At 48.2% G+C, this 12,739-nt stretch overlaps 3 protein-coding genes across 3 annotated transcripts; 1 reads left to right on the top strand and 2 right to left on the bottom strand.

Annotated features, from left to right (window-relative positions):
* Positions 1-62: 62 nt before the first annotated feature.
* CNK01840 (exocyst protein, putative) lies at positions 63-4,623 on the bottom strand. Its single transcript, XM_024658058.1, has 16 exons — positions 4,380-4,623; positions 4,220-4,332; positions 3,956-4,169; positions 2,888-3,906; positions 2,714-2,839; positions 2,549-2,650; positions 2,356-2,488; positions 2,191-2,300; positions 1,982-2,134; positions 1,809-1,914; positions 1,615-1,751; positions 1,281-1,552; positions 1,101-1,233; positions 774-1,050; positions 579-724; positions 63-526 (listed from the first exon to the last, which is right to left on the bottom strand). Exons 1-16 carry the CDS (start codon positions 4,552-4,554, stop codon positions 164-166), a joined length of 3,579 nt encoding a protein of 1,192 aa, XP_024513716.1. The 5' UTR covers positions 4,555-4,623; the 3' UTR covers positions 63-163.
* A 186-nt stretch (positions 4,624-4,809) lies between these two features.
* CNK01830 (protein-vacuolar targeting-related protein, putative) lies at positions 4,810-7,790 on the top strand. The gene is made up of 13 exons (XM_567662.1): positions 4,810-4,976; positions 5,031-5,230; positions 5,285-5,393; positions 5,443-5,620; positions 5,673-5,772; positions 5,827-5,946; positions 6,002-6,106; positions 6,171-6,524; positions 6,583-6,663; positions 6,724-6,868; positions 6,923-6,975; positions 7,027-7,377; positions 7,442-7,790. The coding sequence occupies exons 1-13, from the start codon at positions 4,865-4,867 to the stop codon at positions 7,706-7,708; spliced, it is 2,175 nt and encodes a 724-aa protein (XP_567662.1). The 5' UTR covers positions 4,810-4,864; the 3' UTR covers positions 7,709-7,790.
* A 1,930-nt stretch (positions 7,791-9,720) lies between these two features.
* Positions 9,721-12,688, bottom strand: CNK01820 (conserved hypothetical protein). Its single transcript, XM_024658057.1, has 4 exons — positions 12,120-12,688; positions 11,578-12,058; positions 11,222-11,520; positions 9,721-11,163 (listed from the first exon to the last, which is right to left on the bottom strand). The coding sequence occupies exons 2-4, from the start codon at positions 11,755-11,757 to the stop codon at positions 9,927-9,929; spliced, it is 1,716 nt and encodes a 571-aa protein (XP_024513715.1). The 5' UTR covers positions 11,758-12,058; positions 12,120-12,688; the 3' UTR covers positions 9,721-9,926.
* Positions 12,689-12,739: the final 51 nt, after the last annotated feature.

Here is a 12,739-nt window from a genome sequence, read left to right as displayed (position 1 = left end):
AGGGGGAGGACCTGGATGGGATCAAATCCGCATAATCAATAGGCCTATCAAGGTTCAGGATGACTCATACCTCAATCTCATGACGCAATCACAGATATCACTATAGTCCATGTTTACGTACATCCCCGAACAGCCAGTAGTTACGATCTAATTATGCCTCATACTACTTCATTTTTTTGCACGTAGCCTCGACGTCCGCAGCGCTAAATTCAAGCCCCAGCCCAGAGTCCCCATAGCTCTTCGCAACAATCCCTTGCGCCCTCAAGATCTCTTTTGCGAACTCTTTCGTCAACTCCTTCCATATTATACTGATGAGTGCCGTATTGGCAGTAGATGTATTTGGTTCTTCGTCATCTGCAAAGTGCTTGTCCACTCTTCTGGACATGGTCTCCACTGCCTTTCTCATATCCTTGGCTCCGTGGTCTTTGAGTATCTTTTTAAGAGCCGAGCGATTGTAAGAATGATGAAGCGAGACTTCATTGGCAGGGGTGCTTTGAAGCAGGCGATCAACACCATCGAAAAAGTCCTTCATACGCTCGTTAGCATGTTTTCCGTCAATGAGAGCACATCAAACACACGATGAATCGAGCAAAGGTTCGCCGTAACATGAGCTTAATGTACATCGACACGTTCTCTTCATAGCGTGCCTTGGCACGTTGCAAAAAGCCAGCCATAGCCATAGACTTGATTTGTGAAACATCCTCAACGAAGCAGTGCAAGTTTTCTGCGACCACATTAGCACAATAATCCTCATCTCTTCCGTGAGTTCTCACCTATCATGATGACGTGGTAGTTCAGCTGTCCCTTGTCTTCATTTGCTTGTGTCTCCGCTCTTTCCATCTTTGCCAGCTGCTCAAGCGATCCAAATACAGAAGTCATTACCCTTTCATACGCCTCGTTCACCTTGACCCGAATGGGCAGGTCACCGTTGCCGTCCATTTGTTGCTCTACTCTCTCTACAAAGACAGGGAAATGCTTGACAAAAAAGATGATACCTTTGCGTCTCTTGATGACCGTCTTCGAAGCTTCGATTAATTTGATTTGTTTGTTCTATCAAGACGATCAGGGGGCACCAACAAGAACAAGGAATATAGACTCACGACAAACATATCCATGATCAATCTTTGTTTTAACAGCTGCTTATCAAAGAGCTGTGCAAAAAATATGGAAGTGTTTTCTTCCTCTGCTTCTTTTGCTAACCTCTCTGTGACAGCAATAATCCCCACAATGGCACTGAATGTCGTTAGCCTATTGTATACGTTGCGTTCCCTTTTACTTACACAGGACCCTTCTCCACCGTCGCTTCCACCCAATTCTTCAATTCAACCTCCACAAACCCAAAAATCAGATCCATCATCGACCTCAACAACTGTATCATCCCCGCTGACCTTGCTCTACTGGCATGTCTAGCAGCTTGTCTTCGGAAGTAAGAGTCAAGCTCCATGTAATCAGCGAAAGTGGATTCGGTATCAACGGGGCGGAGGAAGGCATTGATAAAGTCTTCTTCGATTACGATTTGGTTGATGATTTGTGTAAAGGCTTGGCGGTAAAGCTGATAAACAAATATTAGAATGTGAGGCAAAAACCAAATTTTATTACCCAACGGGGACGAACCTCAGCGGCACGATTAACGTTGTTGCCTGTGCGCTTTTCCTGCTTGGGTTGATTACCAAGACCTAGTCCAATAACCGTCTTAGACTTTTGCAGCGCAGACGGTCTCGCATAATTTGCACCGGGTGCACTCGAAAAGTCTATCTCATACAGGTCAACATAAAGAAACTCCAGTTAAAATGCGTTATGACACGTACCAGCATCCGCACCAGCATCGCCGGAACTAACATTGAGTGATGCCATATACGTCAAAAGCTCTCTCATCTCCGACTGATGCAGCTGACTGGCTCTTGACATATAGTCCTTTTAGAATTACTATCAGCCCTTGGACCTTTCCATAACTAAAACTGAAGGAAAAAAAGAGACGCACTGAACAAAGTTTTTGATATCGCGCATCGTCCATTTCTTTGATATACAGCACCAGGCCAGTATATATCATCAGCTTCTCGCCCATCTTTTGATGAGATTCCAGAGCCATGGTTTTCTTGAAGTTTTTACGAAATTCTGATAGAGTAGAATCGGCCTATAGTGAAAACATATGAGCGGTAAGTAATGGCGAAAATAAATATGGCCATTCACCTGGTACTGGAACGTGATATCGAGATAATCGGACATCCGCTTACAAAACTTGGAGCTCTGCTCACGGTACTCTTGCATCCTCGCGATAGTAGCAGCCACTTCTGCATTGGCTGCAGTCAATGTTAATGGTTTGAATTAAGCAGTAGGTGTATTCGAAAAACTCACCAGTATCCATACCGGCTTGTAAGGCCTTGTATAGGGACGCCGCGGCCCGTTCAAGCGCCTTAACACCTTGTTCAGAAGAAGGAGGCTCTTTAATCAGGGTATGCAGATCATCCGCAGGTACCTCGACGATTTGCTGTATGCATAATATTTTAGTACACCGTTTCACGTCTTGATATTACTCATGGACACTCACCAAAAGTTGACGAAGTTCGTTCAGGAGGACCTGTTGGTTTGACGTCTGAACTTGGAGGCCTTTTCCTTGAGACTCGATATAAGAGATGTCATCAGATACAGCCTGGGGTTCGAGTCCACGAATCAGTATGAACCATATTTTTTTTTTTCATTCAGAGCCACCTACGTTGAGCTGCATCCGATATCCGGTGATCTGCAAATCAATGTCATCCAGCTCCATAAGCGCTTCGTCGATATGGGCCAAAACTTGAGCTGTTCTATCATCAGATTCCAAGAAAGCATGAATAATGGCCTTGATATGTATTAGTTTCAGCATCAAAATTAATGCCGATTCACTTACAGAATCCAGAGCAGTTAGTTCATCCAATAACCGATTCTCAATGACGTCTGCTCCTTTCTTCTTCCCTTCCCCACTTATACCAAGTCCCCCAGCACTCATCCCCCAATCAAATCCTTCCAGCATCTCCTCAACATTCTTCAACACCCCATCATCCCCTTCTGATTCATCTATTGTCATACCCGCAGCTCCTGGTAGCAGCCCTGTACGTGATTGGAGAAGTACGTCACGAGAGATGGTAGTGTCGAGTGGGGGAGGATGAAAAGAGGCTCGTCGATATGGACGGGTAGCGCTCGCTGGAGAAGAAGAATAGGCGGCAGGTGTGGTGAGCCCGGGAGACGGTACTGAGAGGTCCGTGGTGGTGATGGTCGGAGGAGCAGGTTTCGGCTTTGCTTGTTCTGATGCTTGGGGATTGGACGTAGATTGTGGAGGTGGTGGAAGCGGCGGTGGTGGCGATGAAGGTTCTCGGATGACGGGAGCTGAGGCTATTCTATTACTTTGGTTTGCTTTTCTCCCATCTCCCGCCAATACTGATCGTTCCCTCTCCATCTCTGCAATGACACCCATATCACTCTCAGACTTCTTCATCCTCAAACTTGCGTCACCTGCAGCTCCTGGATCGTATTCAGAGGCGGCTGATACGTTCCGAAGAGCACTCGGACCGATCCTTTCTGCTCTATCGTCCGACATTTTTCTCTGCGCTGGAGGCGGGCCCATTCCCACTCCATTTCCTGGCCCGACAGCTCTTGGAGACATCACTCCTCTTCCATCTCCCACAGAAGGTCTTCTACCGGTATCGCTCAACGGCAAACGAGCAAAGGCGCCTGCACCCGCCGAACTCGGCGGTGAGCGGTCATCATCCAGGGAAGGTCGTCCCCGAGATGATTCGGAATGTGAAGGCTGGTAATGACTACCGTACGTTTGTGAAGAGTTAACTGATGAGGAAGAGTTTGCACGGTATGAGCGTCCGAATGGTTGAGGGGGCGTAAGGTCGGAATTGCCCACTCGGGGGATGGGGAAGGCTGATGGAGCGGTCAATCTTGGATCATATGCGAGTGGGCCCCAACTTACGTTCATTAAGGCCCGTATGAGGAGGCATTTGTTGTTGAGAGGGTGGCTGAGGTTGAGTTGAAGGAGGAACAAAATTGATTAGTTCGGGTAGACGACCATGAGTGTACTCCTTGTAGACCTTGACCACAGAAGTAAGAAATGCCGTTTGATCTTTGGGGCGTTCGGTCGTCCAGTGGTAGCGCCGTGTGGTCATTGTCAGGGCAAAATCTGATGGCTGGTTTACCCAGTTAGATCGTTATGAGTGTAAAGAAACAAAACACATACCCCCATTACTTCCAACACGCGAACATCCTCCAAGTACCACGTCTTACCTTTTGAGAAAGACAGATTACTGTTTCTCTTGGCCTTGTGGATAAACACCCTGCCTGTTCGTTGTACTGTGGTTATATGAGCTACAGATACTATTCATGACCATCAGTCTTACCCGCAAGTATCAGGTATCTGGACTTTGTTCCGCCGGCTGGATCCTCCTCGTACACCTTGAGGAAAGTGATGAGTGTCTCCTCAGGAGTGCCATCTGGTGCGCGCTGTGCGCAAAGAGAGGCAGTAATGTGGGCGCGCACATCGTCTTGAGGGGATGTACGGGGTATTGAGGACATGGCTACCCTCGTGGATATCGAGGTCAGATTGGAAGTAGTATACGGTATGTGGCGTAGTAGCTGCTCATCTGCATCATGGTGCGGCTCGGGTAATAATCAGTTAGTTCGTGGTTGTCCAGTGCTGAGACGGGCACCGGAGTGACATCATCACTTCCGTTCGACATTTAATCCCGCTCTTCTGTTTGCACAGTGTGTACTTGGCCCGACCGACTTCTTCTCGCAACGGGTATCCTCGACCAATACATTCAATAACGTATTCCGAACAATACTTCAATCTTGTACACCTCAGAACGTCTCAGCACCGTCCACCATGCCTGACAACCTAATAGACATCCCCGAAATTCGTTTCAATGGGGAACCCCAACCAGTCTTTGACTACCACTCTCTAGACGGACAGTCTCCAGCAATCTGTATCGACAACGGTATGATGAGCTCTTTACCACGCCCAGTCGCCACTAACCCTCAGAGATCCATAGGCGCTCATTCATGGAGAGCTGGGTTTAGCTCAAGTTCAACTCCCTATATTGACCGCATCAATATGGTGTCCAGATATAAAGAGCGTAAATTCGGAAAGAACGTCCTGTTGTTCGGCGGAGACACGGATGCCGATGCCAATTCAAGGTCCAATGCCAGATCGATGTTCGATGGAGATTTGTTAATACAGGGAGACATGTTGGTGAGCTCCTTTCCGTCATGGCGTACGAATGAAGTGACTCAGCAGGATGGGTAGGAATGTGCTTTGGACTTTACATTTTGTCAGTTAGGGATTGACACTCCTCAAATACAACATCCTATCGTCATGACTGAAAGGCTGGCGAATCCATTGTTCAGTAGAGCTAGTAAGTAATACTCCATCACATGAGACAGGTTGACTAAAACCTACCGAAGTGACCTCTGAGCTTCTCTTTGAACTGTATAACGCACCATCAGTAGCATTTGGTGTAGACTCGCTTTTTGCGTTCTCTCGACAAGGCAAGAAGGATGGTTTAACTATAAATCTCGGTCATCAAGCTACGACAATTATACCCATATTTGATGGTCAAGCCTTGGTTAATCGGTCAAAGCGGTATGACGGTTCGGCTTGCCTGGTTATATGTATAATGCTCATATTGTTTTAGTATACCATGGGGAGGCTCTCAAGCATCTGAATTGATGCTCAAGCTTGCTCAGCTCAAGTATCCATCTTTTCCTGTCAAAGTAACTCAATCCCAAGCTACAGTATGTCTCAAACCAGCATTTAACAAACCTCGAAGTGACGGGATTCTTCATTAGTTCATGTATCGCGAGACTTGCTATTTCTCTACCGATTACGATGAGGAATTGCGGACTTTGGAAGTCCCGGCTAATCTTGCCGCTATGACCAAGGTCATTCAGTTCCCTTACAGCAAGACTGTAAGTTTTCTCCGTTGTTGATATGAAGACAGCATCTGAATGGAAATTTTTGAAGGAGGCAACTGAGAAAACGGAGCAAGAGATTGCTGCGGCTTTGGAACGACGTAAAGAATCAGGAAAGAGGTTGCAAGAGCTGCAAGCGAAGAAGAGAGCAGAAAAGGTATGTCGTTCTAGACGTTTTCCAGTATCCCATTTCGTGCCTAATATCTAATATCTTCAAACAGCTTGCTGCTACCATCGCCGAACTTGAGAAGTATAAGCTTCTTCTCTCCGAACGGCCCACCATGAGAAAAGCCGATTTCCTCACAAAATTATCGGAAGACACTCCCTTTGACACTGAAGCCCAGTTGGAAAGCTGGGTCAAACGCACAGAAGCCGACGTCCGCAAGAAGCAGCGCAAAGACCTGGGATTGGAAGAGGAGCCAGAGGAAGTGCCGACGTTCCCGTTGCTCGAAAGGCCGGATGAGGAGTTAAATGAAGATGAATTGAAGGAGAAGAGGAGGCAGCGGCTAATGAAGGGCGCATGGGATGCGAGGATGAAGGCGAAAGAGGAGAAGCGGAAGGAAAGAGAGCGTATGGTGAGCTATTCTTTATGCTCTGTTGTTTAGGGTGATGTTGACATTACCACGCCAATAGGAAGAGGAAAAGAGGAAAGAAGAAGAGGAAAGAGAGACGAACCTAGCTGGCTGGGCGGCGAAGTTGAAAGATCAGCAAGACGTGAGATCATTTCTTTTCCCTTCCAGTTGCAAATTTGATTGTTGATCTCTGTTCTGTCAGGCGGTTATCAACCGTATGCAAGCACGTAAGAAGAGGAAGGCGCAACTGGGTGACAGGAAATCTGCGGCATCTCAAAGCAGAATGAAGCACATTGCCAACTTGGCCGCGGAAGAAAAAATAAGCAAGAAGAGAAAGAAGGGGGAAGGTGGGTATTCTTGGATCACAAACACGTGCAAAACATGACTGACTTTATGACCAGATGATGATGGGTTTGGTATGGATGATTCTGACTGGGCAGTCTATCGTGCAATGGTGAGTGCATTTGTACATTTTGCTTAGTATTGAAACTGAACAATTCCATAGGAAGGAGAGGAGGATTCAGATGCAGAGGAAGACGATAATAACCTCCTTCAATCCATTGAAACCCGTTTACTACAATACGACCCTACTTTCACAGAAGACCAAACCATGCTAGGGAGAGCAGAAGCCAAAAACAGACTTATCAACGCTTTTGTCCGCGGTGGCAACTCGGAAAAGTTTGATCCCGAAGATGTTCGTCAAAATCATCAACTACACTTGAACATTGAAAGGATCAGAGTACCCGAGGTGTGGTTCCAGCCTAGCATTGTCGGGCTTGATACGGCGGGTGTGGGTGAAGTGGCTGGGTGGATTTTGAATGGTTTCGGCGAAGAGGAAAGGAAGAGGTTAATGCAGGCAAGTTTCCCATGGCAAATATGTTGGATGTAACCGGGTCACTGACAGGAAGCGGATTCCATAGGGTATCTTTGTCACTGGCGGAGGCGCTAACATCCCGAATTTGATTCCCAAATTACGCCACGTCCTTACGCCTATCCTTCCCTTCCGGGCTCCTTTGAAAGTCGTCTCTTCACTGGATGGAGGTGACCCAAGGTTAGAGGCTTGGAGAGGTATGGCTCAATGGAGTGCCACTGAGGAGGCGAAGCAGGCAATGGTCACGAAGGCAGAGTACGATGAGCATGGTGGAGAGTGGTTGAAAGAGCATCGATGGGGCAATGTGGCTCCATAGACAGCCTGTTGTAATGGAGAACATTACCATGTATAGACTTACTAGCAAAGAAGGTAAACTTTGCTTCAATAGCTGTGTTTCAATATCGTCAAGAAAATACAGGCTACTTATACATGGACTAAGCATTGGCACTGAGCCGGATATTTTAATGCGAATTTTATTCGACGGAACAATCCTTAACGACGCCGATTTTGTCATTGATATCCATTGTTCAGATTTTGTTCCATCACTAAAGGGAATCGCATGCTGGGGTAGCTTGCGATTCCCCGAGTCTTCGGTAAATGTCAAGCCTTTGAAGTATTTGCATCCTGTACGAACATCCAGAAGGTCATAAATAGCTTTACACGCTCTTTCCCACGGCAGAGAGTTGCCAGTTCTTCCAGATATGTCGGTCCACGACGAGGAGATGGACAGTTCCTTCTAAACTGAGGGGGAAAGAGATTCCTTCGTCATCGATGGTAAAGAGGGGATGTTGGCGGTTCCAATGCAAAGGATATAGGACTTTGCTCACGACTTCCTGTACTGCCGAGTTGTTTTCGACGCTTAGCGGTGATTCGATCCATAACGCGGGGCGTAGCTTTAAAGGAAATTTGGGCTTGATGGGTGTATCAAAAGATAAGAGAGATCTACTACATGGCGACTGGAGCCGGAGTGGCCGGGATGTGGGAAATGAAATCGCTTCCGAATGGAGTTCGAAACGCTCATTCAGGTGCCAAAGGCCCGTAATAGTCTGGTGTCGGGAGGAATGTACTGGCCGAGGATGAAAAACCGGATAATTCCATTATATTAGCGGTGATAGGCCAACGGGTACCGAAGGAACCGGGAAAGCTAAAGTCCCATCGTTAATTCCATAACCACCGTTCGTATTATCCTCTTTTCTGTACTCCGAAGTTGACATCTTGATTGCTTCTTGCGATCCAATATAAGTTGCCACTCTGTTTCGGCTTCGTCTCTTGGAACTTGTTGCACGATGTCACTTGTCCGAATTCCCAAAAAGTATTGCGTTTCCAGATGATCCCGTCCATAGCGAGAGTTCGAGGAGTCGGGCACATTGAACAAGTTTCCGAAATACGCATTGATACGCTTTCTGGCCCGGCGATACACCATCTTGGTCCGAGCTCGAGGATCTTTGGCGAAGTAGCTTATGAAATATTGATCTTCGAAAGGAAGAATATCAAGATCGAGGATAGAGCTCCCCTTTATATACTTCTACAGAAATCTATTTATATCTGATCTGCTCGAGGTCCAGCTGAATGGATCTTATCTGAGAATCTGCTGAGAACTGAGATGCGTCTCGCCTCCATCTGTTACGTAACTTTCTGTTCTTATGCTTTGTGCAGGCTTGTGACAGAGCGGTAGAGCTGTTATTAGTAACTGCAAAGTACAAGTGATACTTGCTCATCCTTAATATCATTGCCAGGGTCCAAGAGCTTTGTATAAAGGCGCAAGTATCCCTGCAATATCATGGGGGATAACGGACTCCATATTGATGGGAAGGTAAATTGCCTATGTTACTTTGGTCAACAGGAGTAGCGATTCTCACCGAAAGCACGCAGAACCGGGTATCTGATGCTCCCTCCCAACGCTCTTGCTTGCTCGTTGTCGCAGAGATCGAACTCGTGTCAGCTGAGGCTTACGATGACCTGTGCTCTACGAGCTCATATTGAGGGCAGCATTACCGGTGCAGGCCCAGTTGAAGGGGACCAGGTAGTCAGCTAGCACGACGAGGTCCGCGCATTTGTACAAATCGCCACCGTCCTGCTGAGGATCTTCAATGAGGAGTTAAAGGATGGAAGAGATCGGACCCATCCCCTTGCATTGAAACTGCGGGGTCACGCCAGAACTGTCGTTGAAGTCTATCCCAAGGGCAGCGAGGTCGATTATCCAGCAATGCATGCTCGCCTCCGTTGGCTTGAAATGGCTGGGTGGCATTCGGGGCGCCGGAATCATTCAGGGTGGGATTTAAATCGTTGAAAGAAGTTGCGTTACTGCTGACCAAGACGATATAGACAAGGCCAAAATTGCATACTTGTATTGGTACATATGGCATACTCAACGACGAAACGACAGATTGAACTTTGTTTGCTTCAACCAACATTGCTCTCCTGCTGTGTATTATTACAGTATTGGCCGACGCAAACTCGGACTCGCCAAAATGTCCTTGTCTCGCAACAATCCAATCCCATATCCCGATGCTCCCCGCTCCTTCATACTGGTGCTAGTAATAGCAAATACCGAGGAACCACTTGCATTTCGGTAGCGGCGGGTAGTTGATAAACGGACCCCTCGTCGCAGGCCAGAGTACGATGTTCTCCGGGGTGTTGGGTCCCGCTGCAAGTGAGTAGTACTCGTTCGCCCCTGCTATGTCAAGCGGGGTGGGGCCATTGAACAGCTGTGTGGTGCTGCCGGAGATACGGCTTTCCACGACTGACCCAGCCACCTTGTCAGTGATAACTTCGCAAGGTTGGTCTCTGGATTTGCAGTCCTCATGCGCCAGGCCAAGAGTGTGCCCCAGCTCATGTGACATGATAAAGGTAAGGACGTTCTGAAAGTTGGCCTCGAAAGCCGTATTCCACACGAAGATGTTGCGGTTCCTAGCACCCTCTTCACCCCGAGGAGGGAAGGGGGCAGTCGCGAGCACAGTAGGCTCTTTGGCAGACTTGATCTGGTCAACAGCAAGAGTATGGAACACGGCGTCGTTGCAGTTCTCCACAAACTCGAACGAGACGAATCGCTTGTTCAGACCTGCGTTCCAGAAGTTGATTGCACGTACCATGGCGGATGCGACGATAGCCGATGCTCGGATGGGAACGGGGGAGGACGCATATGGAACCAGATAATTGTTGTTCCTCTCGACGCAAATGGAAATCACCGACCCTCGTCTCCACCGGTTGGGCGTACCCGTCGCCCCTGAATCCGCAAATGTCCGCTTGTGAAGGGCTCGCCCAGTGTCCGCTCCGTTCCCAATGCTGGTGTTGTTGTCGAAAGAAATGGTGTTCCGAATGTCAGGATTGCCAAAATTGTCCAGGCAGAAGTCTCTCCCTATCCCAGCTACATTTGCTGTGAAGTTTTGTCCTTGCTGCTGTCCTTCATCATCCGTCGGGTTACCAGACCCCTCCCCGATACAGTAGTCGAACGGTACTTGGTCCGATACGGTCACGTCGTCATTGCTGTAATCGCCGTCGAAGTTGATCATGGGCGGCCAGGGTCCAGCTGCCTCGGTGACGTTAACAATGGCTTCAAGGGCGGGGTTGAGGGGCTCGCTGTTGGGGTCTGGCCCTGGGGGGTCGGGAATGATGTGATTGGTTTTCCCTCCTGAATCACCACCTTGATTACCTCCGGGGTTTCCACCAGTATTGGTTTTGCCTCTTGAATCATCGCCTTGATTACCTCCGGGGTTCCCACCAGCATCACCCCCATGGTTCCCACCGTAGTCCGGTCCCGTTGTCCAGACCCTAATAGTGAGATTATTGTCAGCCCATCAACTCAGGCCACTGCAAGCAGGTGACTCACTGATTGTTGTTATCCGTGCTGCACCGCCAGACCTGCAGCTGGTTGAAATCAGACCGATCCCCAGTGGCCCAGTCGAGGCACTTGCCCTGGTCGCGGAGAACGATTCTGTTATCACTCGTCCAATACCAGTCTTGCTGTTGGACGTCCAAGCACTTCCAGATCTTCATGTTGGTCCCGTCGGCTGCGTAAGGGTGGGTGGCATCGAGACAGAAACTGGTGCCGGCGAGCTGGACCTTGGTCTGACCGCGGCCGGCATTGAGGACCCAGTCCTGAGCCGGGGTACCGTCGCAGTCGCAAATCTGAGCGATATCAGCAAAAGTGGCACAGTATGGTGTGATGTCATTGCTTGGGCTCACCTGCACGGGCTGACCATCCTGGCGAGTATTACCCAGGAGGTCAACGCACTTGCTTTTGTCCCCGTTTGGGTGCAGCCGCACAATCCTGGTAGACTGAATAGGCTGGAACTTGGGAGGGTCGTGCTTGATGACACCGGCGAAAGCGAGGGGTACGAGGCCGAGAATGTATGCGATGTGCATGACTATGAGGTCTTGTTGTGGATGGCGTAGCAAAGGATGATTGTTGGACAAGGACGAGATAATACTTGTCCACTTTGGCCGATCTTATACTGTCTGGCTCAGATAGCTAAGCATTGCCTTGTGTTGCATGTCCATAGCATGCGATAAGATTATCTCTGATACTGTAACGACGTTGTACGTATGTCCTACATATTATGCACTGAGTTGTCGTGCATATCACCCAGTCTTATATGCCAAGATAACGGGATCCCGAGAGGAACAGCATGTAGATCAATGCCCAGAGCAAGGAGGCGGCACTTGACTAGGTGCAGGAGTCGACAGTCAGCCGGTAGCGTATGCATCCCATCTGATACAGGTCTCACTTGTAATTCGTTAGTCACGCGCTTCCGCCGGCGTGTGGGTTTGTGCGTACAATGCAGAACGCCTATGCCCAATCCAAATTTGTTTTAAAAAACCCACAAAAGCTTCCACAATTTTTGGCCAAATAATCCTCTCGTCGGGAAAAGGCCAAAATCTAAAAATGAGGTTTTGGCTCGAACGGAGTCTGTTCCTGAACAACAGATTTTTTGGCCCATCTAATGGGTTTTACTTTACAAATGCGCTGAAGAATTACGCACTTTCTAGGAGACAAATTCGGTTGAAGGGCTTGGAATCTCGGATAAGGAAGATGCAGAAAGGACGACAAGTCAAATTAGTCGACTTACGTGCTCACTGTTTGCACGATTATCCATTGTGGCACGGTATTGACCAAGGGGCTGGTCGATTTGTAGGTGAAAGGTGTGAGAGGAGGTCGAATAATAGCTTGGTGCGTGCGTAGTATAGTGGTAAACGCTGGCCAGCCTGCTGTCCTTGATGAAAGGACCGCTAAATAGTAAAGCCGTTGATTCCTACGATGCTGTACAGATCTGAACGAGGTCTCTGTTTGAACCAGAAATGTGCAAAATCATAAATCTGTCAATCGAACAGCATCGCGGTTATAGAC

The sequence above is a fragment of the Cryptococcus neoformans genome (genome assembly GCF_000091045.1).
Source record: "Cryptococcus neoformans var. neoformans JEC21 chromosome 11 sequence".
Taxonomy (NCBI): domain Eukaryota; kingdom Fungi; phylum Basidiomycota; class Tremellomycetes; order Tremellales; family Cryptococcaceae; genus Cryptococcus; species Cryptococcus deneoformans.
This window is presented reverse-complemented; position numbering and strand designations above follow the sequence as displayed.

What these genes read in the sequence shown, in the direction of transcription:
- CNK01820 (XM_024658057.1), bottom strand. Translation starts at nt 11,757, where the DNA reads ATGCACATCGCATACATTCTCGGCCTCGTACCCCTCGCTTTCGCCGGT. An exon ending in AGGATGGTCAGCCCGTGCAG is followed by an intron (nt 11,521 to 11,577) that starts GTGAGCCCAAGC and finishes GATATCGCTCAG; the next exon opens with ATTTGCGACTGCGACGGTAC. An exon ending in AGCACGGATAACAACAATCA is followed by an intron (nt 11,164 to 11,221) that starts GTGAGTCACCTG and finishes TCTCACTATTAG; the next exon opens with GGTCTGGACAACGGGACCGG.
- CNK01840 (XM_024658058.1), bottom strand. Translation starts at nt 4,554, where the DNA reads ATGTCCTCAATACCCCGTACATCCCCTCAAGACGATGTGCGCGCCCAC. An exon ending in ACGAACTTCGTCAACTTTTG is followed by an intron (nt 2,489 to 2,548) that starts GTGAGTGTCCAT and finishes TTATGCATACAG; the next exon opens with CAAATCGTCGAGGTACCTGC. An exon ending in TGATCATGGATATGTTTGTC is followed by an intron (nt 1,051 to 1,100) that starts GTGAGTCTATAT and finishes TCGTCTTGATAG; the next exon opens with AACAAACAAATCAAATTAAT.
- CNK01830 (XM_567662.1), top strand. Translation starts at nt 4,865, where the DNA reads ATGCCTGACAACCTAATAGACATCCCCGAAATTCGTTTCAATGGGGAA. An exon ending in AGCAATCTGTATCGACAACG is followed by an intron (nt 4,977 to 5,030) that starts GTATGATGAGCT and finishes AGAGATCCATAG; the next exon opens with GCGCTCATTCATGGAGAGCT. An exon ending in AGTTGAAAGATCAGCAAGAC is followed by an intron (nt 6,664 to 6,723) that starts GTGAGATCATTT and finishes CTGTTCTGTCAG; the next exon opens with GCGGTTATCAACCGTATGCA.